Source organism: Lipophrys pholis (genome assembly GCF_963383615.2).
Source record: "Lipophrys pholis genome assembly, chromosome: 9".
In the NCBI taxonomy this organism is placed as follows: Eukaryota; Metazoa; Chordata; class Actinopteri; order Blenniiformes; family Blenniidae; genus Lipophrys; species Lipophrys pholis.
Window position 1 is genome coordinate 12564973 of NC_137639.1, and position 26405 is coordinate 12591377.

Here is a 26405-nt window from a genome sequence, read left to right on the forward strand (position 1 = left end):
TTTCGGCTTTTGTTCGTCACTTTTCCTTTAAATCAGCAGTTCACACTTCCATCCATCGCTCTGTCTGCCATACTTGCCGTATCCAAAGGGCCACCTTGAGCTTATTCAAGCTGACATTGGGTGGAGAGCGAGATGCACCTGGGACAGATCAGTAGTCCTTCATAGTGCTAAGGCAGAAAGACACACTTTGTCACTGACACGCACAGAAAGGATGTGGAAAATCTCTGCAGGCCAAGGAGACCATGCAAAGGTGACATAGCATGGGTCCTACTTGTAGCGATGATAATCACTTCACCAACATCCCATTTGGCTTTTGTGTGTGCTTAATTATGTTTTGTCTTGACCAAATATTTGAATATTTCAGAGTTAGACGTATGTTCGTGTGTCGGGTTACAGATTGGGGTTTGACAAGTCGCTGTGGATGAGTTTAACAGAGAGAGAGAGAGAGAGAGAGAGAGAGAGAGAGAGAGAGAGAGAGAGAGAGAGAGAGAGAGAGAGAGAGAGAGAGAGAGAGAGAGAGAGAGAGAGAGAGAGAGAGAGAGAGAGAGAGAGAGAGAGAGAGAGAGAGAGAGAGAGAGAGAGAGAGAGAGAGAGAGAGAGAGAGGAGAGAGAGAGAGAGAGAGAGAGAGAGACCTATTGAGCTCTGGGAACGCTTTAAAAGACCTGGGGAGGAGGGGGTTGTGTGGGGTGAGGGGGTTAGATTTGATGCAGGTGCAGAGCATGCTGTTTGGGCAAAAACCTCTCACACTTCCCCTGCTCCATTTGGGGGGGGGGGGGGTTTACAAGAGCCAAGAACACATTAGAGGTCTGGTTGGAAGCCTCAAGGCGCACACACACACTCACATATGTGCTCACACAGTTAGTGGGGCTTTGCTCGGCCGTGTATTCTGAGAGGTAAACTAGCCTAAGAGACACATTTTGTTGGAATCTTTGCAGGCGTGTTGCTCGGCCCGTTTGTTGGGTGGGGGGTTCGGTGCGGGATTGAAATGTTGTGTCTGGAAATGTGCATGACACTAATATTTTTGGGATTGGCTCTCGTGATATTTTTCCTTCCACGTAGCTCTTTGACATGCCTGCTTTCTCTCTGCCTTTGCGAGGGACCTGGTTCACATATTGGCCACACAGTAATAGCTCTTATTACTGCGGGTTTGAATTAATTGCTAGTGTCTCATGCTAATAACGGCTATGAAAGCCCTAACTCTAAACCCGGCAGTAACCATACGTTCACTTTGAAACCAAGTCTTCAGCTTCAAACACTTTCTCTCAGTGGGGTTGTTTCCAAATACACATAAAAAGACACGCTGACAACAAATAAGACTGACTTACAGACAAAGCACACGTTCATGTCATTTTTTTTCTTTCATCAGTCCATTATAGTGCTTTTCATTTCTCCTTTTAATTGTCAATAGCAGATCTTCCACACAAAGGCCTTTATGTCTGTCAGTGAAGTCAGTATATTGTCATCTTCCACTACTCCTTGGTGTTCCAAACTTCATGGAGCTTTGTTGTATTTTACTGTTATTATGGCTGGGTCAGTGGTTCATTGCTACACAGTGACTACTTTAAAGTTCCTTGAAGTAAAGAGGATACAATAAATCGCTTTTTCCTTGAATTCTTTTTGTCAGTAGAAGTTGCCCGAGCGAGCAATGGATTGACAAAAAGTCCTGAAGGAATATTGACACATTAAAGTGTCCTGAACATTCATTCCTTTTTTTTTTCTTCATTATTCTGCAAAATATTCATTCTTTGGTATTGCCACGTGTAGCAGTTGATCACCAGAGATATTTCAAGTGTTTCATAAAAATATTACAAATGGAATACATTGCCAGGCTGGATTAACATAACACCGGTCTTATGATTCTTTTTTTTTTTTTGTTTGACTGTGTTCTTTGCAGCACAGAGGACCACACACACATTCACCTCACCTTAAGTTCCCTTTGCATCAATATACCAAATGTCTTTCTTCACGTATTCAGTGACTCTATGATCCACTTGTCTTTGTTTGACCAACTGGTAAAAACTCAAGGACTTGTTGTCCCTGACATTTCCAATCTGTTGTTGGTCAAAGTGTGGTTCCTTCTTCAGTTTCCTCTCAGATTCATTTGAGCCGGTATTTTTCTTCAAGGGACTGCTTGGTGAAGTAGTAGACGGAAGTTTCACTTTTCAGAGAACTTTTGCCTGATTTTGGGTGACGATTCACACATCAACGGTGCTCAGAGCCACAGAAAACTTTTTGAAAACGGTTCCCAAAGTGGAACTGTTCAAAAATGCCCCACCTCTGTTGTCATGTAAACTGGGGAAAGCTAGATTTTCCTGAAACGCTGCTACTGCACATGGCCGTAGTAAATATTTGTTCTGCACATGCTCAGTAGATGGATATTAAGAATGTTTGCCTCCAGTGTGTCATGGCTGCCAGTCCATATTCTCCTGGGACTGGGTAGTTTTATAGTTGAGAGTCTCTCATAATAGTAATCCAACTTGTTAACGTTGTCCATACGAGTGTCCCTGGCCTCAACGTTGTTAATGTTTATAGCGTAGATAGCATGTGTGTGGTTTCATTACCAATACAACCAACAGCGCCAACTTGTGGCCTGGCATGCTGACACGTGCTACATCGTTTTAGTGTTTCTGTCGTTTCCATGGAGCTGAACATCGTTTTCAAAACGTTGCTGTGTAAACGCAAAACCTTTCTGAAACAAAAAATGCTAATACGATGCCTTTTCACATGAAACATTGTGTAAAAGGGGCCTTGTTTCAGATGTTCCTGTGTGAAGTTTGTTGGTTCTTACTGCCTTGAATATGTTCTCCGATAACACATATTCATGGTTGATCAATGCGTAAAATGACCAGTGTGGATGTGTGAATGTTTGTGTCTGTGATGGACTGGACCCTTCCTCCTCCCATAGTCACCTGCGATCTGCTCCAGCACCCAGTGAACTTCAAATAGATAAAGCCACACTGACAATTTGAATGATTTGTTTAAATTAAATGTCCTTTATCAGACTCTTTAGCTGTGCTAATCTTCTGAATATTAATTCTAGTTTGACACGACAGATCGGCATAGGAGTCAGTTTTATCAGACTGTAAACTAAGCGGACGCTCTTTCTGTACTACTCTTTATAAATATTAATTTAATGCACTGACTCGGAAAGTACGTTTATCCTTCAACATATTGGAATGCGGACCCTCTCACTTCCACTCCCTAAAAGGCTCACAGTATCAGACGGGGGGCTGTTTGAATGTGAAAGACAGGCACGTGTGGAGTTCATAAACATACAGATAAGGAATCAGTTTATCAGCTCAAAAAAGTACCTCCAACTGCCGATGTGCGTGCGTTTATTACTGTTGTGGAGACTTAAATCTGTGTGCACACTCACATTATGGGGACCCGCTATCCTTATGGGAACAAACTGATATGTTTGAAGATGTGATATGTTTGATTAAGGTTAGGGTTCAAAAGATAGTACGTATGCCTGAGTTTAGGAGTGAAACATCAGGAACTGAATGCAAATCAAATAATGTCCTTGAAAATTGTGAAAACACAAAGTGTGTGTGTGTGTGTGTGTGTGTGTGTGTGTGTGTGTGTGTGTGTGTGTGTGTGTGTGTGTGTGTGTGTGTGTGTGTGTGTGTGTGTGTGTGTGTGTGTGTGTGTGTGTGTGTGTGTGTGTGTGTGTGTGTGTGTGTGTGTGTGTGTGTGTGTGTGTGTGTGTGCGCCTGTTTGCAATCTTGAAAGGGTTGATCTCGGCTGTCTTGTTGAGTACAAAGACTCAAAAACTACTTGTAGGCTTTTGGTGGTGTTTAAAAGTCCTCATAGTATTAAAAAAAAAGAATTCATAAACTGTTTTCTTTACTTGGCTCATGTGTCGTATTCCTCTTGTCATTTATCCCTTCTGTCATGCATTCTCATACAGTTGATGTATTCCTTTAGGCATTCACATTCAAGAGTTCACTTTTGTAACTTTGATCTGTGTTGATTGTACATTTGTCCCTGCAAACATTCACCCAAAAGCCACCGTAATCCCCCCGGTGTTCTGAAAAGTTTTCATTTGGATTTGACTTTGAGCCTAAAAACTAAATACCCAAACCAACAGGGGTGTGTTTCTCTTCAAATATCTTCCACGAAGCTTGTTTAAAGCGAACCTCCAAAAGATCTGAGCATCTCTCTTTAGCCTTGTTATATCACTCCCCACAGCGATTGTTTAGCAGGCAACAAAGCAGAACCCCTGCAAGTGGCTGCTGAAAGCTCTGTGTGTGTGTGTGTGTGTGTGTGTGTGTGTGTGTGTGTGTGTGTGTGTGTGTGTGTGTGTGTGTGTGTGTGTGTGTGTGTGTGTGTGTGTGTGTGTGTGTGTGTGTGTGTGTGTGTGTGTGTGTGTGTGTGTGTGTGTGTGTGTGTGTGTGTGGTAGAGTAGACAGTGTCTATAGAAACCACAGGGGTGGATAATGAGTCCACGAAGCAGATGGAGAAGTAAAAACAAATGGGTCAATGTAAGAGAAGAGAGAGTGATGTATAAATGTACAATGAGTGGGAGAATAGAGTTCAACTTTGTGTTGCATAAGCCTCCAAGCCTCAGCTCAGCAGTCAGTGGGGTTACGGGTCAGGGGTGGGGAGGGTCAGTCGGTCAATTGTAAAAAAAAATTAGTATAAAAAGTTACAAATTCAAGTGAGGAGATTGTTTTAGAGACGTGGCCTGGAAGATTTTTTTTTTTATGAAATTTACAGAATCCCATCGAGAACTACTTCGGCTGTGTAGTTTAAACAGACAGATTGTGACAGATTTCTGTGTTAGAGATTAATTAAGTGAGATTTTATTCCATCAGCAAAATCTAAGATGGCACCAAGCAAATAAGAGCTTTTCTCTTTTTTTTTTTTTTTTTTTTTTTTTTTTTTAATTTCCTGGAAGGGATAATAACTGGAAGTTTGCCTGCATTGATTGCTGCCTGGAGTCAATTGGTTGAACATAAATCTTTATATTATGTAATGCTGTATCAGTTCGCGGAATATCCCTCCCTTACTTGTTAATACAACTTGAGTAGAAACGCTGTGAGCGTGCAGCGCAGGGCATTTTTAAAGTAGATTAAAATCTAAACTAGCGTGTCCTCATTGTACGCACATGCTGTGTGTGTGCGCGCGTGTGTGTGTATGTGGCACTAATTGGATTTAAATGCGGCTGCCCTTGTAGTGAGACCACTCCGGAGCGTGTTCTCACTGAACGTACAGTTTGTTGGAGGAGCTCTGTTTAATCTTAAAGATTGAGCAATGCAAACAGTGCTCCATTATTGTACCCAATTAACTGTACAGAGAAACTATCACAACTATTCCGACTACAACGGTGGAGTGCATGTACCTAAAGTTTTAGAAAGCTTGTGTTCTTCTTGATCAGATAGACATTTGTACATTTTGAATTTATTTCCTTCTCTGGAAACCGTTTATAAAGACTCAAAACATCCTTGTTTGAACAGTCGAAACACAAAAACCTAAAAGCGCAGCGCTTGTCCAGTATTTCCCCACTCTGTGCTGAAGTATAATCCAAATAAAGTGCACAGATTGATTAAAACAGTTTGGTTAAATCGTTCCTGTATTTGGAGCCCAGATGAAGATGTTGATTAGAATTCAAAGCCACAGTTCTATCATTATCCTTGTTATGATGTGGATTAATTATCAATTAAACTCCTGATCCTGCAAATCTGTAGTGGATCTTCCATGCGTCGTGGGACGCTATTCTCTGGATGGCGAAGTAAATAAATGTCTCACTGTGCAAAGACATACACGCCTTGTATGGTGTGCTGTGATGTTTTTCCAACAGATGGAGTAAATACGAATCGAAATGCTCTCACACACACACAGATATGGAAGGATAAGCAGCCACACAAACCAGAACCTGATACATATGTTCCACACACACACACACACCATCCAACTCATATTTTGGAGCCCAAAGTGTGTGTGTGTGTGTGTGTGTGTGTGTGTGTGTGTGTGTGTGTGTGTGTGTGTGTGTGTGTGTGTGTGTGTGTGTGTGTGTGTGTGTGTGTGTGTGTGTGTGTGTGTGTGTGTGTGTGTGTGTGTGTGTGTGTGTGTGTGTGTGTGTGTGTGTGTGTGTGTGTGTGTGTCTGTGTGTGTGTGTGTCGCCAAACAGGTTTAATTTTCTCAGCTCTACCATAGTCTGAGATTTGCCTTTTTCTGGACCAGGTTGTGTTTATTCATGATTGTTGTCTCAATGACAATTCATCCAGGATAGATACAAACTCCGGGGTGACTGCTCCTCACCACTTCTTTAGGTATGGATTATGGTATATTATCGTGGTTAGAGTCGGTAGAATGGGTTTAACTTCAAGTGAATCACTTTCTCGGACTCATAGCATCCATCCAGCCATTATTCATCTGTCAGTCATCTACACCCACTTCGCCCCATGTCGGGCCGTGAGGGACTGGAGCTCATGCCAGCTAACAATGGGGGAGTGGCCGGGCAAAGCCTGAACAGTCCACCACCGGGGAAACACAGACTGACGCATAATCACAGGAATATACACTCACTGCTACGAGCAAGTCGGAGTCAATAATTGGCCCAGTGGTTCTCAGAGTGTACGGCATCCCCACAGGGCACAGGGCGTCCAGGGTGGTGCAGGAGTCATCCGGGGGTTGTTTTTTTTTTTTTCCTCTGTACAGTCTGAGAAGAGACCTGGTATGAACTAATAATTGAATCATAACAGTATGGCTTTTCTCAGGTGTAATGAAAATACATTAAAATCCTATTATATGCTTGAAAAACCACAAGTGTAACAACAGTAGGCGACAATATTATATGACTTAGCAAATAATTCACATGGAAAGCCTCTGTGTCTAATACCCACTACACACATTTCAGCCGTCCCAGACAAAAGATAACGATCGCAAGAGAATCGTGGCGATATCTTTGGTCTTCGTTCTGAATTCTAAATTGTTGGTCCTAAGGCGCACTGTGTGACCGGTTCAAGGACGGCTGTTGTCATGGTCTTGCGACCAAAGACAACCCTCAATAAAATTCTGACAGTGTTAGAAATTGGGGATGATCATGATCATCTAACCAATAGAAATGCAGCATGAAACAATCAGTACTGATCAGCGTGACACTGGTGCTAAACCTAAGTAGACGCTTAGTGGGTGCAATGGCAGAACGAGTTAAAAAAAACAATAAAACTATGTGAGATGGAAACAAAAGCTTTTGGGGGCGATTCCTCTCCGAACACATAAAAGCCACAAGGGCGAGGACGGGTCATTCTTGCGCAATCATATCGACTCACGTAACACCGCAGGCTGTGATTCAGCTTGCGTTTTTCATGGTGCAATCTGCACACAGTAAACTTTTTGTCGTGCTAAAATTGCAGTGTATAGCGGGCTTTAGATTAGGAAATCTGATATTCAACTACTTCAGCTCTGAGGTAGAGCTCCTCCTCTCTCACTTTGAGAACAACTGAAGTATCATCGGCATAATTTTTTGTGTTTTTGTCTCAGAAAAACTTTGTGTGCACACAGAAACACCAGAAACTGTGAAAACAATGTAGTTTCCATGTCATATGGTGAACGCTGTGTTTATGGACTACAATCTCTGAACAGTGCACGCACAGAACAGTGCACCGCAAACAGTCAAGCACCATTAAACTTATTTCTTTCAAGACGTTTGAATTTCTTTATTGTTTTGGCCCGCTCGGTATCTGGTTGTATGAAAGAAATCTGTGTCCACTAAAAATCCACAAGAGTGAGCAGCAAAAATAGGAGCTAGATTCTTTCATTATTGTCAATATACGCCCGCATGCGCATAACTTTTTACCATGACCACAGTGCACGTGTGCAGCACTCAGCGTTTCAGAAACGTTCGGTCTTCTCTGTTTACACAGAGATGGAGAGATTCCAAGCAGTTGCCCGTTAGAAGCTGTTTTCATAAAGTTCTTTCTTCAGGGACTCTTGAGTGCTGAAAACATTGTGCACCGGGAAAACATGCAAACTACACTTAAAAAGACTTTGTGCCTGGAATCAAACTGGATTTCCCTGCAGCAGTTGATTCACAGCATCAATAAATGATTTCAGAGGGGGCTGCGCTGTGGTGTGGAGGGGTTATCACTCCCACCACAGCTCCAGTGTTACCCCACAGTCCATAAACATCCTATATGTAATACATAATAATACATTGCCTGCAGGTGTGTGTGTGTGTGTGTGTGTGTGTGTGTGTGTGTGTGTGTGTGTGTGTGTGTGTGTGTGTGTGTGTGTGTGTGTGTGTGTGTGTGTGTGTGTGTGTGTGTGTGTGTGTGTGTGTGTGTGTGTGTGTGTGTGTGTGTGTGTGTGTGTGTGTGTGTGTGTGTGTGTGTGTGCGTGTGTGCGTGTGCTGGCCTCTCTGTTTGACCTGTGATGGACTGTTGACCTGAGTTAAGAGAGCAGCTGAGACACTAATGGCAACTTTACTATTGAAATGAATAATATAGTCAGAGGGGACCGGCTCCGCTCTGAGTTGGACGACGCGGTATAGGAGCTGGATTTATTTGAGCTGATCGCCAGCTGTTTAGAACAAAGTTTGATCAGCAGTTTTGCCCTAAAATTGAGAATCTCTTCAGAACTTTTTGAATAATTTATTCCATTTGAGTGTTTTTAATAATGCATCCATTGGAGGAGATGAAATGGGAACAGTTGTGGGTTCATACTATTGTCATACTGTGTGATGTTGCATCACAAAGGGTCTATCTTTTGAATAAGTATCATACTATGCCATTTATAAATAAGAAACGTTAAGAAACGCGTCTAATTTAATTCTCTGATTCAAATAATATTTTTTGAAGAAGAATTAGTGTGAAATGTTGTTTTTTTCTTCATTTGAATTTCAGGCTTTCAGCAGAGACATCTGTCTTCAGTCCAACTGCATAAATCGGAAAAGTAAAATGACCAGTAATAATCTCACAGAATAGATTTTCCAGCCAATTTTTTTTTTTTTTTTACAAAAAAAAAGTAAATAAGTGATTTATTTTATCTCTTCTTAAGTCTGCCAGTATGTTTGCGCAGGTGTTGGAACACACGCACACACGCACACACACACACACGTCGGCGGACACACACACACATACACATGCAAAGGGGATGAGAGGGGAGTTATATTGGAAGGAAGAAAGGTGTGAACAACAAAGAGAACGCCCAGAGATAGTAGTGAGGGATGCAGGCGAAGGGATAAGCGCGAAAAAGAGGGAAGAAAAGAAAACGGAATATTGGTGTCTGCAAAAAATGGAAACACCCTGGGCAATATGTCGGAGCCATGACTTCTAAGGCTCTGACATATTGCTGCGGAAATGATCAGTCAGCACAGTTTTACGGCACACGGGCTCATCACTGACAGACTTTTAAAATGCAAATACTGCCCGCCGTGCCTACAGAAGACCCCGGTTCCAAACATTTTTAATAATGTGTTGCGGATGTTTAATTCTCCGATTTCGCTCGGCAGCTCTGTTTCCTAAATAGCCGGGGTTTGGATCTCAACTTGTTGGTGTGTCGCAGGCTGTTTCAGCCGGTCAGACTTTGAGAAAGTAAGTTAGGAATTCAGACTGTATAGGCATATATACAACCAAAATATACTGCACACCGCGCAGGACTCGCATTCATTACATTAGATGAGCCCTACATCGCAGTTTTTTCTACTGTTGACCGCCAGCAGACTCGTCGAATGAAATTACAGTCTGATATTTTCAAAAATTGATTGTTGTCATCTGCGAATACTAAAACATGGCAAACAAGCATGAAAAGACCTCTCTCATTTTCTCTGTCAAAGTCAGTCCTGAGGTGGTTTTATTCAGACATGCAGCGCTTTCTATAAAGTTTCTCAGACTCTTCTTTTCATTCTCTGTTTGAATCAACACTATTCTTCAACCAAAAAATGTACTTTCTGTTGTTTTGTCCAATACTAAATTGATGGGAAGGAGGCCTTGTAGTATTTGATTTTCTGATGTCTTGAATAGACTGGTTTTTTGTATTCATTTGAACTGTATCTTGTAGAAGCTTCTTTTTTTTTCCTGTCTGTTTTTCTTTTTATTCAGTTTTCTTTTTTGTAAGGACCTGAGCTGAATAGTGAGCACTATACTCTCTGCAAAGCGCTAAACCTGAAGTGGCTTGGAAACCTTGAGATTGTAATTAAAGGGCGAACTGCAGTAACATGAAAGACCAAAAGCCTCCATTGAATTTGGGTTCATGATGAATGCAGGCATGACCGAGGAAGCTCACTTGTGCTGAATTAGAACGGTCGAAAGCTCTGCGGGCACCTATACCTGGCCTGTGTAATGAAAGTCCTCAGCCTATAGTCCATGCTTCGGTCTGTATTTTGGGCATAAAGGTATATCAATGAATGCGTGTCATCAGATACAATGATTCAGTGTTCAGCCAAACCGTACTGGTTCCACTGTTGTATTTAAGGGATTGTTTGGGACTAAAAATGCCCTTTTGTGCCAAATAAACTTAACAATTTTCCAACAAATTCTTTTTTTTCCCTTTTTCGTGAGAACCAAAATGCTGTGCAAAAGGGCGAAACTAAGCATACACTTAATGCATGAGTACGTTAATGCAAGGTATTTGCTCTGGTGAAATGATGACTGATTATCCATGTCACCTTTCTGTACTTGATATTAATTGTCTTAGAAAGATTTGGTCATTAAACTATTCCTTCCTTCTTGTTTTTTCTCCATGTGTAGGTAGGAGAGAGACAACATGTCCTGGTGACAGAGGAGTCGTTTGACTCTCAGTACTATGTGGCTCACAACAAGTTCTACGAACAGGTAAGATCATCTCTGAAAGGAAGTTAACGAGAAGAAAAGCTGAAATCCAAAACATTTCCATTATCTATTCCACGAAATAATAACTACCATTGATAATTGAGCCAACATGACTTGTAATGGTTTCTACTGGAGGACGACGGAGCGAAGTGAATGGCTGTTGACACTGTTGCGTACCCTGACGGTTACCTACAGACTTTCTCGACCATCAAAACACAGGAAGTGCAACAAGCTGTAAAATTAATCTGCATTTGATGAATATTTTTCACGTATGTGACGCTAATCCAAGTCTCCCTCATTTTCACACTCAGTAAATCAGATCAGAAGGTTTGCTTTGCGTGTCACACCAGTACCCACAGCAGGTGTCAGAAGCTTAAGCTTGCATTGACTAAAGTAGGTTAGCTATAATATCAAACATACTCACAAATACACACACACACACACCCTGCGGTGGTCATGAGAGCATTTGGCAGCTGATAGCAGCACTACTTTTTCTTTTTTTTACTGTACTAACATTAAGGTCAGCCCTAAAGACATGTACATTCCACCCTCCAAACACACACAGCTGCTCTCGCACTCACACACACTCGCGTGGCTTCAAAGACCCTCTCTCAACCTGTGAAAAATTCACTTTAAAACATCTTCAAATAAATCAATTTCCTCCTGCTTTAACCATCATCAGAAACATGTTTGAAGTCATGCTTTTTATTAGCAGGGAGGGCAGGGGATGGTAATAATTTTTCCTCCTTTCCACTTTCCTCTCCTCCCCTCCTCTCCTCCCCCTTTGCACCTCCTCCTGCGGGCTATAAACTTAAGTTACAAGTGTTACTCAGTTCACGTGCGTGCGCGTGTGCGTGCATATCCGGACCTGTGTGTCATATATGTCCGCTGGTTGTACTCTCGGGGAGATTTGTTTGATGTTTGTCTTTGTTTTTTTGGACATCAAGTGTTTCTCGAGTACTCGTAAATCACATTATGACTTGAAAATAGGAGCTGAGAAAACGTTCTGTACCACTGTGTCTAGAATCTGTACCCCCTGGGGGCTATGCACCCACCAGACACTCATACCACAGTGTACACGCTGTAGAAGTTGTGTACACATCAAAAGAGGCTTGACTCTCATGTCATATGAGTTGTATTTAGAGGCCTTCCCGTCTTTCATCTAAGTTTCCACAAATTAATGCCAGTCATTATCTCGTCACATGTCATTTGATGGGAATTATGAGGCAGCGGGTTAACGCTTACGTGTAGGAACTGCATTGTTGAAAGCTAGAAAAAGGGCCCTGTTTGATAAGCTGAGCGATTTGAACAGAGAGTTAATGACTTGCTCAGTGCAGCTCTGAAAGCAGAAGGTCCTCTTTGGTCTTGGATGTATGTGCTAAGTGGTGAGTGACGACCAGAAGCAGCCTGAGGAAGGACGGACTTTAAACCACCGTTGCACAGACAACCAAGGTTCCTTGAGGTATAGCGGTAGTGAAAGCTGGCTTACAGAAGGGCTGCTGTAGCAAATATTCCTGAACACCTTAATGCTGGCAGCCCTGGAACCATCTCTGTTCACACAGCACATCTCGCCATACAGCTGGCGCGCCATGCTGACTTTATTCACCATTGGATGCTCCTTTGTTTGGCACATGGCCTCAAACTGAAGCGTGAAGTGAAGTTGTCTTTGCCGTCATGTGGACAGTTACATCTGTGGATACTTGTGTTGGAAAAAGGTGGCAGGCAGGATAAAAAACTGAGAAAGTCTGTGTAGTCACATGCAGGTAATGGTGTGCCGAGCACTTTGGGTCTCTCCAATGGCTGTAGTCTTTTTCGGGAGGTGCTTTCAGGTGAAAACGGAAAAGTTTTATTGCGATTTTGTTGTGCGTTTACATAACAACGGTAGTCGGAGCCACTGAAAACACATGTTTTTGAAAACAACTCCCAAGGCGAAACTTTTAGAAAAACCGCAAGTAGATGGACACTCACAACGATGTTTCCTCCAGAGTGTCAGGACTCCCAGTCCATATCCTCCCGGGACTTGGTAGTTTTATGATTGAGATTCACCTGCAGTAACCATCCAACGGGCTTTCTGTTCATACGAATTTACTTGTGCTCACCATTTGTAATGTTTGTAGCATATTGTTCTCCGCATGCATGTGGGTGTGTGGTGTCGTTACAAAAATAAACAGCAGCACCCACTAGTGGCCCTACATCAACACTGCATCGTTATCAGCGTTTCTCCCGATTCCGTGTAGACAGATATCGTATTCAAAACTCTGCTTTGTAAGTGCGAAACGCTTCTGAAACAAAAACACAAAAAGAATGTTTTTCATTTTCATTTGAAACGTTGTGTAACATTCTTGTAGAGTCTTTTCGGTCGAGAGCTCTTCACTAAAGTAATTACATTGTGACTGGTTTGTGTTTATTAATTTTCTTCATTTATGACGTAACGAGGAATTGTGTTGTTATCGAAGTTCAACGTTTAGAAACATATACAGGAAGTGAATTGCACAAACAAAGAAATAGACAGAAGGACTTGAAGAGGAGAGGTTGCATAGCGGGGTTGCGAGGCGCGAGCGTGAAGAAATGGGCCGCTTTCACTTTTCCACTGTCCGATAGATAGTTGTGCCTTGGCGGTTACAATAGGCACCGGTCCTACCTGCGTTCGTGTGTGTGTAAGTGTGGATGTGAAACTGTTCGGGGTTAAGTGAGGAAGGAGGAGAGGGGGTTTCCAGCGAAATCGGACAAGCTCTTTCATCATTTAATCACCATGTAATGGGCCTCAAACGACCCTCACCTACACACACGCACGCACACAGCGACCTCCCCCACAGCCATGCTGTTTTACCTCTCTGCTCCCAGTTTAGCTGCTGGCTGCGCACACACACACACACACACACACACACACACACACACACACACACACACACACACACACACACGCGCACACTCAGTGGTCAGAGTGTTGAGCTGCAGGTGTGTTGATTGGGCACGTTTGACGCTGGCTGTGTGTCGGTTGCGCCGGCGCTTTGCCTCCTATCGTATTCCACCAGCTGGATAAAAGAGCGACAGATTAACACTGAGGCGAGGCGCGCTGCTACCGTCACAGCGGCAACAATCTCTCCACCGCTGCATGGGCTATTCTCTGCCCAGCCAGTGACTTAACCCTGCAGAGTGGCGTAATAGTTAGACACACACTACCAGATGATCTGAGTCAGCATGCAGCCACCCTGCTGGAATGTACGCGTGCAAGACGCGGAGTTTCCAATAGGCCCCGCAGCATCTGAGCGCGGCCTCTCATGTGTCCTTGGAGAGAGATGAGCTAAGAGAGAATTTATAGAGAGATTATTAAATTATTATGTTATTAATATGCTATTTATGCTAAGCGGTCAAGCGAGTGTCAGAACGGCTTGTCTAAAGAGCCTTTTATGTACATCAATCATGGAAGTGTACTTTTCTTGTGATGAGAATTTACACAAACTTTAAAATCCTACTATTAATAAAAGCGCCCCCCCCCCCCCAAAAAAAAAAGAAGCTATAAAATTGGCCTTGTAGTCATGCAGCATCCATCACTGTAAGGCTTTTTACTTTTAGCGAGTTTGAGGACAGTTTTGAAAGAAAATGCATTTGCATACAGTCTTTATTTACAGTGGCGAGTCATTAAGAACAAATTCCATTTCACACGGAGCCGTAATTATAAGGCTTTTGTTTTCCTTTCCCTCCCGCTGTGATCAGCCAAGATTTATCGTTGCCACGGTGAAATAATAAGACAAACCACCAAATCCCTCTCGTTTATCACAGCTGCTGCCATACTTTTTGACCTTGAGGGCTTCCATAAATGGAACTGAGGAGCTGAAAACACTCAGACCTATGTCTGTTTTTTTTTGTTTTTTTTTCAAGACGCCAAGGACTGGCTAAATAACAATGCGGCCGAGCTTTGGGAAATGCAGCAGTTAATTGAAAATGTAATTGGCAAATGTGCGAAAATGTTCCGAGGGGTGGTTACTCTGTGGATTGCTTATGTGGGTCTGCTTCTGTTGGTAAATTACAGCTGAGTGCTGAATTCATCCCACCTGTGGTGCAGAAATCCGTCACTAAGCGACATAATATTATCCATTGTGCTGTGACTTGGAAGAGTTTCATCTATACTCAGTGATAATGTAACATCCAGACCCAATTTTAACTTCATTCATGCTATAACAGGATGTGTTCTTTGTTTGCAGGTGCTGGTACCTAAGAGGATGGAGTTCAAAGGGAAGATGATCGAGGTGGATATATACGAGGCAGGAAAACACTTCTTGAAAGGCCAGGCTGTAGAAGACAGCAAGCCGTTCACTCCCTCCATTGCTGCACCCCTCCGGAAAGGAGAAGTGTCTGGTTTGATGAAGGTAAACGCACACAAACACATGCAGGTGTAAGTAAATGCACGCCTAGATATGCAATGTTTTCACAAAACATTGCTAAATTGCTCTTGAAATTGGCGCGAGATGAAAAACAAATGCATAATATGAATGGATGCACATGAACCAAAATATTCGGAACACTTCACACAACCGTGCCGGGAGTTTTTAATGTTTAGTTTGTTCTGAATGGATACATGAAGCAAGAAAATAGAGGCAATACTTCTGGACCTGTCCCACATGAAGCTCATATTGTGTGTCCTTCACCCCTAAACACTGTGAAAGTTGTGTTTACAAGCTATTCAAATTTTCTGCATTCAGTGTGTGTGTGTGTGTGTGTGTGTGTGTGTGTGTGTGTGTGTGTGTGTGTGTGTGTGTGTGTGTGTGTGTGTGTGTGTGTGTGTGTGTGTGTGTGTGTGTGTGTGTGTGTGTGTGTGTGTGTGTGTGTGTGTGTGTGTGTGTGTGTGTGTGTGTGTGCGCGCACCCATTTTTTGTGCATCAATGCATGGTCGCCTATGTAGTTGAAGAAGCACCAGTGTGTCATCCATGAGATAAGTAATTTTAGATAAGCCGTGGCTGGCTAAACTGTCCTCTGTCTGCTGTTGCAACACACACACACACACACACACACACACACACACACACACACACCATGTTAATGTATCTGTTTCACTGCATGTTATTTTTCACTCTGACTAGCTGTAGCTTATAGCTCAGGACATGGAGCCACAGAGCAGAATATGATACACTTTCTAATTTCACACTCCATCAGCCTTTACTGCCAGACAGGGAGGGAGGGAGGGAAAGAAAGGAACAGACAGAGACGTGAAGAGGAGGGGAGGGGGACTGGAGGAAGAGGAAAGCAAGCAGAGAGAGAAATGGATAGCAGTGAATGGAATAAAAAAGAAAGAAAGAGGAAGGTTTCACCAACTGACACATCACTCAGCAGTAAAAAAAAAAAAAGAAAAAAAGAAAAAAGTTCAGCAGTGAGGCCCAGACCTTGTAAAAGTAGTTGCCTCATAAAGTCAGCAGCCCGTCCAACGCACACGCTCGCATACATTCGCTCACCCACTAACTTTCCCTCACGTCTTTACACAATATCCCAGGCCATCTTTACAGGGGGATTGATGTAACACATGGACTCTCACACACACATACACACACACACACACACACACACACACACACACACACACACACACACACACACACACACACACACACACACACACAGCATGTCACTCTCTTCACACCCTTCTACACACTTTGTTTTTACCACACTTTCTCTCCCACACTCACCATTCCTAAAGCAAAATGTAGGATTTATTTTTTTTTTTTTGAGATGAGGTCATCAACTTCCCAGAAAAGGAGAAAAACATTTTTTTTTCCCACTTTCTTAGAATGAGACGAACTGAAATGCACATATTGTAATTGTCCTTCCTTTTAACGCACTGTTTAAACTCACTTCATAGTTTTGAGGATATCCAGTGGGGACAACTGTATGATGGTTGTGGTTTAAAATAGCAAGCGCTGAACAGAAGTGATGAATTGAGGGAGTCAGACAGACAGAATGAGAAACCAATTTAAGGCGACCGGCAGCCAGCGAGTCGGGCATCAAAGCTCACTGGCAGATAAGTGTGCGCTGTAATTTAGTGGCGTATCTGAACTTGCAAAAAATTCATTAATGATTGTCTCTGCTGTCCGCAGCATATTGGCAATTAACACTGTGTTATATTAAGTGATCTCCAGTGATGCCGCTGATGATCTGTAATCCCTGGTTCTTATGACCTCCGTCGTCGGCTCTTAATGGCACCGAGTGGCACTTGAGCACAGCGCGATAACTGACCTAATGGCTCGGAAACACAGCAGTATTTGCAAGCTGTGCACATAGACATCCTTATTGTGGAGTCCTCTGGTATATCAGACGTCCTTGTATCGCATTCACTGTTATTATTCTAGTCAAGTGAATAGTGAGTGAATTAATCGGGATTGTTTTCTTTTCACTTTATAATTGACCCAATTTTTCCATTGAGTTCGACAGCCTATTTTAAAATGATCAACAATCACTTGCAAAAAACAAATAACTATCAGTCCATCCAGATTGGACCTTGATTGGCCCACAGGCCACAAATAGTGTTTTTACTTGTAGCAAACCATGAGCTTATTGAGAATTGCAAAATCAAATAAATTGAGTGTCCCATGATGCACGTGGTGCAACCCTGTTGCTTTCATTTCGAGGGTGGTCACTTTATTTATTTTTTATGTCTGTTTTTCTTTCACTTATGGGTCTTCCTCTACTGGCCTTCACAGAAAAGTTGACTAAAGTTAAAGGTGAGGTTCGAGCGCTTGGACTGTGTCGAACATATGTCTGAGCAGGAATCACAGTTTGAATCACCATTAACCAGACAGCTCACACAGAGAAATGCAATAGCTTGACTAATGCTGAGCAGGAATGGTAGCACATAAAAACCTATATATATATAGTTTATTTATTTATTTATTTATTTTTAGGGATATAATAATATTGAGCAAAACTGAGTACAAGACATTCCTCAGCCCGCCGCAGCAGTGCTAGTTTTACATGTGGCCCCTGAGGAAAATGAATTGCACATCCCTGAACCTTTGTTTTATGCTCTCGTGCACAACTATACAACTAATGGTGTTTTCTTGTGACTGCTAATGGTTCTAAGTGAATGATTAAATCAACTGCTTTTTCTTTTTTTTTCTTTTTTTTCTTTTTTTACACTCAAGCTGTGCCGGCACTCCTCCTTGTCATTCTGTGTAAAAGATAACAATTCATAATCGTTAGATGTTGTTGTTCCAGGATGGCAGGACAAGATGCAACTATATTTTATGCTCAAACTCCTTTTCCAAGTGTCAGGGGTGCATGTAAAGTTACACACCAGGGCTGTATTATGTCGCCTGTCCTTGGCTCATTGTTTTGACTCTTCTCTGTGCTGGATATGTGGCATAGCTGTGTTGAGTGCTTCACAAATAACAATGAAGACTGTGGGAATGGACTGAAAGTTGAAGAACAGGCGCACCGAATGAAAAAGAACATTTGAAGTATTTTGTGACAACCAATATATAAATCCTTGAGATTATCTTCTACCTGCAAGTTGAATAGAAAAGATATTTTTTGAAGATGGATTTTGTGTACAAATGTATTTTATAGAATTACTATTATTAGTCAAGTCATTACTGAGATATTTATGACAATTAATCATGATATTGATCTCAGTTGATATCACCCAGTCTTTAATTGACTATATGCATGAGCGCTCATGCGTTCTATACATCCACAGATGGGGGTGAGAGGACTGCACATATCTGAAGACCATCTATTTTCTATGAGGCTCAGCGTGACGCCGTCTCACACTGACTCGAATGTGCATGTGTGAGATGAAGGAGTGATTGTGGAAAGGCAGATACTCAGCCCCATGTCTTATAGCGGGGTCTGTAATTACAGGCTTTTGGCAGAGAGCAAGAGAAAAACAGAAGAATGAAAGACCAGGAGGAGAGACGTTGTGTGATGAGGTGCATGATAACTGGGTAGGCGATGGGAGGACAGAGTGTGAGCTTTGTCGTTTAGTTTGAGATGCAGGGACATAATGCAAAAGAAAGTGGGAGAAAGAAAGAGTGGCGGATAAGTGGGTGATTGGATAGGCAGAGGAACCGGCTCAGGTCTGTAATATTCATTTGTCACAAGAGGAACACAGTGAGAGATCTCTCATGCCAGAAACACGGAGAATAAGAGAGAGAGGGAGAGAGAGAGAGAGAGATGATTGCACACCAGCCAGCATCCATACTGATGTGTGCATGAATGAAGCAATATGTCCAGGTGGATGAAGGAATGGCTTTTCACTTGAGTCGCATATAAAAGCCTCTGTGAATGGACCTGAAAGCCTACAGGTAGATGTGGATCTAAAAATGTGATGCCATGAACGCACAGGGCTGATGGATGTGCAGATGAGTGCATACATGAGGGAATATATAGACAGCTGTAGCAATCATGGACGGACGGATGGATGGATGACTGCAGAGGTCAGACTCTTGGTGATCTAATGACACACTGCACTGTGCAAAGTCCCGCAGCTTGCAAAAGGGGGAATGTGTTCTGAAATCACCAGGGAAATTCAGTTGCATTGTCTAAATCAGTGGTCCCGTGTAGCCCCCCGATTCCTCTTTCTGTGGCCCCTGAGCCGTTTCCCAATAATGTATAGATGAATGGGGAAAGGAAAATCATGTCAACCACATTTGGAGCTGATTTAGATGTTTTTTAGTTACGGTGTTGAATCAGAATTGGACTTTTCAAAATGTTAGGAGCCACTAGAGTAGAATATGTGTTAAAAGTGCTCAGTTCCAATTCAGTCAGTGAAGTTTCTGAAGTCGCTCAAGCCTCGTCTGGGTATGACGTTTTATATTTCATTGTTATTGGTGGACTCAAACGCAAAACCACGACCCGGCAATCTGGCCAGTTTTTATCCAGATTGTATTAAATCCGTTGTGTTTGTCTATAAGACTACAAGATGAACCTCCATGCAATGACAAACATGTATCTGAGCTGACCTAAGGCGTTTTGTTTCACCGAGTAGTGAATCTGCACGCTCATTAAAAGCCTTCATTACATTACAGGAAGTAGACTACAGTCTACAAGAGATAAAAATGTGCTTTTATTGATATGGATGACATCTTCTTTCACTGCCCCCCCCCCCCCCCCCCCCCCTCTCTCTCTCTCTCTCTCTCTCTGTCACCGTCTATCAGCCCTTCATTCACAGAAACCGCACTTTCAGCAGAAGGGGAAGGGCAGTAATGAGTCTATTGGTAGGACACAATAGCCAAGAAAGCACTCAACAGCATGGTAAAGGAAAGAAAAAGAGAAAGTATCTTCACCAGTCCTCTTCCTCAGATGAAATTAAATGATAGGTTTGGGGGGGGGGGGGGGGGGGAGACAGAGGCCCAAAAATGAAGCCAAAGTAAATGAGAGCGAGGGAGGTAGATGGAGAGATCAGGAGACAGAGGAGCAGCTTAGAGTGCCATTTAATAATCAGCTCTTTTCACAGCATATTCCTTCAAGAAGACTGAGAGAATGGGTGAGAGGGAAGAAAACCGCTCTGCTTCTTCCACAAGAGAGCAAATTGACAGTTTGTATGAAAGGCCGCATAGAAAAGGGAGAGAGGCTGAGAGGGAAGAATACGGGTAGCGAACAGTGTCCCTTCATGAGCGCAAATTGACAAAATAACAAAAAGGGGGAGGTGAATGAATGAAGCTTTGCTGCATTCACTCGCTTCACTTTCTCCTGCTTTTATTTGGAGATGGCGTTCCAGGTTTTCTTTGCTTTCCACGAATTTTCCTGGGGAATATTCCTTTTGCCTTTTCTCCGGCGCCATCCAGCTCCTCCCCTCCTGCCTCAATCTCTTTAACCTGATCCTGTGCGTTTCACTCATTTGGCGTGAATTAGGTGCCGGGCAAGAAATAGTGAGGCGCTCTGCGGGGATGTGGTCAATTCATAATGTTCTAGTGCAGGGTGAGTGGGTGGGATTGCTTGTACTTTGCATCATAATGCTTACAGTACATAAACACAAGGCACACTAACGTACAGCGCAGATGCATGATAAAAAACAAAGCTCCTACACGCACTGATCCTTGTACGTGCACAATCACATACACATATATGCTGATGCAGTCCCCCCCCCCCCCCCCCCCCCGAGTGTGGCTGGCAGATTCTGGCTGGCCTCGGGCTGTTTGAGACACTTCCTGCGCGCGCACGCACACACACACACACACACACACACACACACACACACATAACGCAGACAAAGCACAAGCATGCCTTACTTACACACACACACACACACAGGCGTGAAGCTTGAACCAAAATCTCTATTTCTCTCCTCCTTTTATTTATTGCTCCGTGTTGACATGCAACTGTTATGGATTGTTGCTTTGATGTTGCGTTATGCTCTTACGTTGTCATCTCTATTGTCGGGAGAAGAACAGGAATCAAAGATTACGCTTCCTTTTGTGGTCGGGATACAGTTAATCCTCTCAAATCTATTTTTAAACTTTGTTGTTTATAATGTCAAAAGGTTTTGCGTGGCCTTTGCATGACTTCGCCCGACTCTCGCAGCAAATAATTTGTTTTGCCTTCAAAACAGCGGGCGTAGCTATTTTGAGCTTTTCATTTAGCATGTCAAATTGTATTACATGGCCTGCACTTAAGAACCAAAGTCAGAGGAACAAAGGAATAAATGTTACGCCATCAAAAATATCACTCAGCTCTATTTTCAGTATTCCTGCCTCACATGTCAAATGGCTTTACAAAAACCTCATTCTGTGATGTTCATTCAGGATGTCAACAAGCTTTAAATGTCCCATGTGTTGGGATTTGTTTTCAAGCCACAGATGGAAGATAAGTACATTTCTAATTAAAAAACAAAACAAAACAACATCTACCCAAAATTACAAGAAAAGATAAAAGAATCTTGCTTTCGTTATTGGTTAAGTTTTTGTTTGGTGAAAAGACCTCACCTCCAATCCTTTCTCAGCCCTCTGAGAGATTGTTCTCACTGTTGACATGGTGTCTCTTTATTTACTCCCATGTTCTGGGATCAGTCATCACACAAAGATAGAAACATAAACCCGAATGACTTCAGCTGGGTGTATAATGACGGGGGTTTTGCAAGCCAGTGCCTTAGTATTTAACCAGATTACCTCAAAAAGGCCAGAGTAGGGGGTCTGTGCACCAAAATGTGACTAACCTCCTAACTGATGTAACTTCAGTTGAACTTGATGAGTGAATGAGTGGATCAACCACCAGAATAAACCACACAGCTGCACTAACAATGTGTGTTTTATTGAGACAGGGCATACTGAGGGAGGGAGATAATCAAAAATCAATCCAAGTTGTTCTGTACTGTTGTAAATGGGTGAAGTTGTTCACGGGGGTCCTCATCATGTTCTGCTGCTCTGGGCTTCCCTTTGGTCAGACAAGAAACCTCCCACACAAACATCTATTACAATGTTATTACATTATCGACACCATGTGGGTTTTCTTTTTCTTCTATTGTACATTCAGAATGGCCAACATTGTTCTGTAACTGGCAGCAGTTGCATTATTGGTCATTATTGCATTATTAGATGTTATGGACACTAACATGAAAAGGTTCTAATAAACTAATTTTCTGAGTTATTTCTGAGAAATATTTCTGCTGCTCACAGCGTGGTTTAAAGGCACTTTGATTATTGTAATCTTCGGTGAAACCAATGGTATTGCACTTTGTTTTTATTGCGGTACCTTTGAATAAAGATGCACGATAGACTGCTTCTGCATTCATCGTTGAATTTTGTGCCAAACAAAAAAAAAAAAAGCTCAGTACAGAATTCATGCTTATAGACAGTATATGCTTAGAACTCATAAGTAAGCTCTTAATAATATTATCAACTTACAGTGAATGTAATGTAACTGAATGTGCGGCTTGTATAATACTATTTAACATTTTGACATCTACTTTCAGAACAATAAATAAGTGCGATAAGGTAATGATAAGTTACACACCATCTATCAATAAATCAGGTTTGATTCCTTTATAAAATTCACTGGCGGCTTCAGTTAGAGATCGAACCTGATGCTTGTGATGCTACAACTGAGCTGTTGAGGTACTTAATAGAAGCAAACGGTCATCTTCAGAGTCGTCAGGAGAAATGGGACTTTTTCTGTTACAGTGGTTATTTTAGAATTACAGACTTGTATGGCTGACCTGTATGGTCCTTGAACACCTTCCAGGTATTGAAGAAAAAAACAAAAAACAATGCACCTTCAAAACTCTGACTGACTCGTCACCATTATGTTCAGCATGTAAATGATGCTGTTCCAGTCCTGAAAATGTCCCAAGTGTAACCACAAAACAATGCAACCTAGAACAGAAATGAGAAACCAAACCTTAGTATATCAGGTCTTTATTGTTTGGGCCAAAAGTCTCAAAAGTCTTGTGTAAAATCTGAACTTTCTCGTGATGAGTTAATAAGGTGACACTGCGCTCAGTTTTCACTCAGTGGAACCATCATCTCTTTATCTGGCAGGATGATGAAAAGTTCACATGTCCAGCTCGTGTCTGTTCCACGTTTCGCTCATGGAGCTTGGCGCATATGTGCAAACCCAACACCTCGACGCGCACGCTGTTCGTCTGTATTCAGTTACTGTAACTGTAAACCTCTTTGTGGGAACAACATGGACGCCCTTTTTGTATTTATCTAATGAGTGCAGAGAATACTCGGGCTGTGTGAATAATTACAGTATAATTGTTTCTATGTACATGCCAAATCTTTTGGGAGAACTTGAGTTAAATTTAGATAAAAAAATGTGTCTGTTTTTTTAGCGTCGCGTTTGTAGGAACACTCGCATGAATAACTATGAGCAAACATAAATGATGAAACGCCACAGAATCGTATATATCATAAGTATATTGTCACGGTAGTTTTGTTAGATTTGAAATGTGATTCCTGCTTATATGCCCTGAAAAGAGCTGATACATTGTTGTAGTTTTTGATATTTACTGTATTTTTACACTTTTTGCTGCATTGTGAGCATACACATATTGTAAGTTAAATATTTTAATGTCTTATCAAGTACTTTACATTATCAGAGTTGTACATTATATATCAGCCTGTCTCATGAGTATCTTAGAGTGATTCTGTGGGTGTGTGCACATGTGGCATAACAATGCCGAGGACGTCGTGTTTAGATTTGTGTAAAGTGACAACAGGTGCACCGGAGTACGGTGCTTTGGTAGGAGGGATGGGCAGTCGAGGTAAAGGGAGGAAATTTCACATGAAAGAAGTCGATGACAATATGACTCTCATCCCCCTCTGAGCTTCTGTTCATGGTTTTGTTTGTTTTAGGCTCCCTCCTTTCCTCCTCCTCCTCCTCCTCCTCCTCCTCCTCCTCCTCCTGCTCCAGCGAGAAGTCGCACCATAACTGTTTTCCATAACCACAATCCTTTTCTCGACCGTCCTTCCTTTCTGGTGTAAATACAGCTGCAGCACACTCAGAATGTCGCTACGGCTTTGTTGAATCACCCGTGACTAAGGAGCCTGTTACAGTATCAGTTTGCGTGCATGCACACACTCACACACACCGACACACACACACACACACACACACACACACACACACACACACCCTGCTTCCATGGTCAATGTGTTTCAAGAGTGACACTGACAGCTGGCGAGGATCATGTGAGAAATGTGACCACTGTGCATTGTGCGTTCTGGCTCTCGCGTCCCGCAGTGTGTATTTTAGTGTGAATATGTCAGTGTGTTGGCAAAGGCTCCACCAGACGCCCAGGCAGATTTTGTTTTTAAAAAGGATGCATATGTGGATTTGGAGCAAGAGTTTGTTTTTGTTTTGGGTTTTTTTTCTCCTTTTTGAATGAAATAGTAGACATGTAAGTGGGAAAAGACTGGAGCTGTGCTCGCCGGTCCGCAGCCTCGGTGTGGAGTTAGATGATCTTCGGGGGGATTATTTTGCCCTCTTCTACTGCTGTGAGCAGAGACAGAGACATTATCCACCACCGGTCGGCGTGTACACACACATGGACAAACACCAGCAGCCTTTCTTACAGACATATGCACAAGCTCAGCACGCCAGCTAGCAGGTGGTGAACTATCACTGAAAGCCCCATCCCTCATCTTTTCCTGCTCCTTTTCTTCCTCTCCTCATTTCTTCTCACTTTTTTCTCTTTTCTGTCTCTCTCTTCACGTCACTCGTCTTCGCTTCTCTCTCGTCCTCTCTCCCACTGTGCTGACACGCACCTACTGGCACTTGGATTTTCACTTATCCTCCCTACCAGTAATAGATTTTAGACTGTACTATTCAGTCTCGCTCCCGGCACCCTGTTGTTAAAAGACACCTGCAGAGAGACAGATAAATAGAAGCAAAGAGAAGAAGACGGTATACTTGGCCTGTCAGCAGAGAGAAAGATAATGGTCTTAGTGCTCAACTATTTCTGTTTCATTAGTCCCTCTCTCTTAGTACAGCCTTTCTTTTGTCACGTCTTCTATTAACTATTCATCTTGCTTCCATTCTCCTTGAGAAGTGAGAAGAAAGTGAATTTTACAGTATTAGTTTTTTCTTCTTCTTTTTTGCACATATCTTTTCTCATTCAGTTGTATTTTAGCAAGTCATGAATGGTGCTATAATAAAAAAAAAAAAAAAAAAGACCCGTTCTTTTTATAACTTGCCATTCGTAAAAGAATGAGTCAGCGTTTTTGAATACACCGAAAGGAGAAGGATTAGTTAGAAAAGTGGTCCTGTTTGTTTGATGTGTGAAAAATCTCAGCACTGTGTGCGACCGTCTCACATCAAGTAACCGTTTCCAGAAAGCCTCTTTTTTTTTTTTCTTTTTTTTTCACAACAACAAGCGCTTTATCGCCGGTGTCATTAGGGAGTCCCCGCATGATACAAGCGTGGATGGGTCAGCCGGGCCCGCCGCCACCGGTCCGTCCCTCCACCTCTCGTCTGAAGTTACTGCGAGGTGACTTATGGATGCGTCACGTAGGCGTCGCCTGTCATAATATCCATCCTCCATTGTGTGCGCCGAAACAGAGGAAGCCATTCACGACAATGTGCCGAGGAGATGAGTGGGTGGCAAGGTGGCGTTCGCAGCCATCAGAGAGTTTGGGAGGAAAGCGAGGCAGAGGACAGGCGCTGCACAGCTGCTCGCACACACACACACACACACACGCACACACACACACACACACACACACACACACTGGAGCACACGTAGGCGTGCACTGGCACTGCAAACACACAGGTAGGTGTTTGCACTCCACAAAGTCTGTCATTCTTTTAGTCTCAGTTTAAATGTTGCATGCAAATTCAAGCCAAACACAACTTTTTAAGTTTTTCTACATATATTGATACTTTTTTTTTTCTTTTCTTTTCTTTTTTTTTTAAACACTTCTGATCTTCCACAACTTTCCGTGAGCTGGATAGACCTTAACAGATGAAACAAAAAGCAGGAAGTTATCATTTTGTATTAATAAAAGGACTACAATTGTTAGATAGAAGAAAAGAGATGAAAGGGAAGTAACGAGAGCTCCTATTTTATATCAAAAGGGGGAATAAAAGACGGAAGACGGTGGATTAAAATAGAGAAACATGAGTCGGGGAATAATGGAGGCCGAGGTCAGAATGAGTCAATATATCGAGAGTGAATATCAAAGCCAAACCTCTTATGTTTT

General features: G+C 42.5%; 1 protein-coding gene across 1 annotated transcript in view; it reads left to right on the plus strand.

The window, feature by feature from the left end:
- cdkal1 (CDK5 regulatory subunit associated protein 1-like 1) overlaps positions 1–26405 on the plus strand; it is a 259787-nt gene that overhangs the window by 229889 nt on the left and 3493 nt on the right. The window contains exons 13-14 of the mRNA XM_080470764.1: positions 10696–10779; positions 14982–15146. Coding sequence (XP_080326890.1) covers positions 10696–10779; positions 14982–15146 — 249 coding nt within the window. The remainder of the gene's footprint in view (positions 1–10695; positions 10780–14981; positions 15147–26405) is intronic.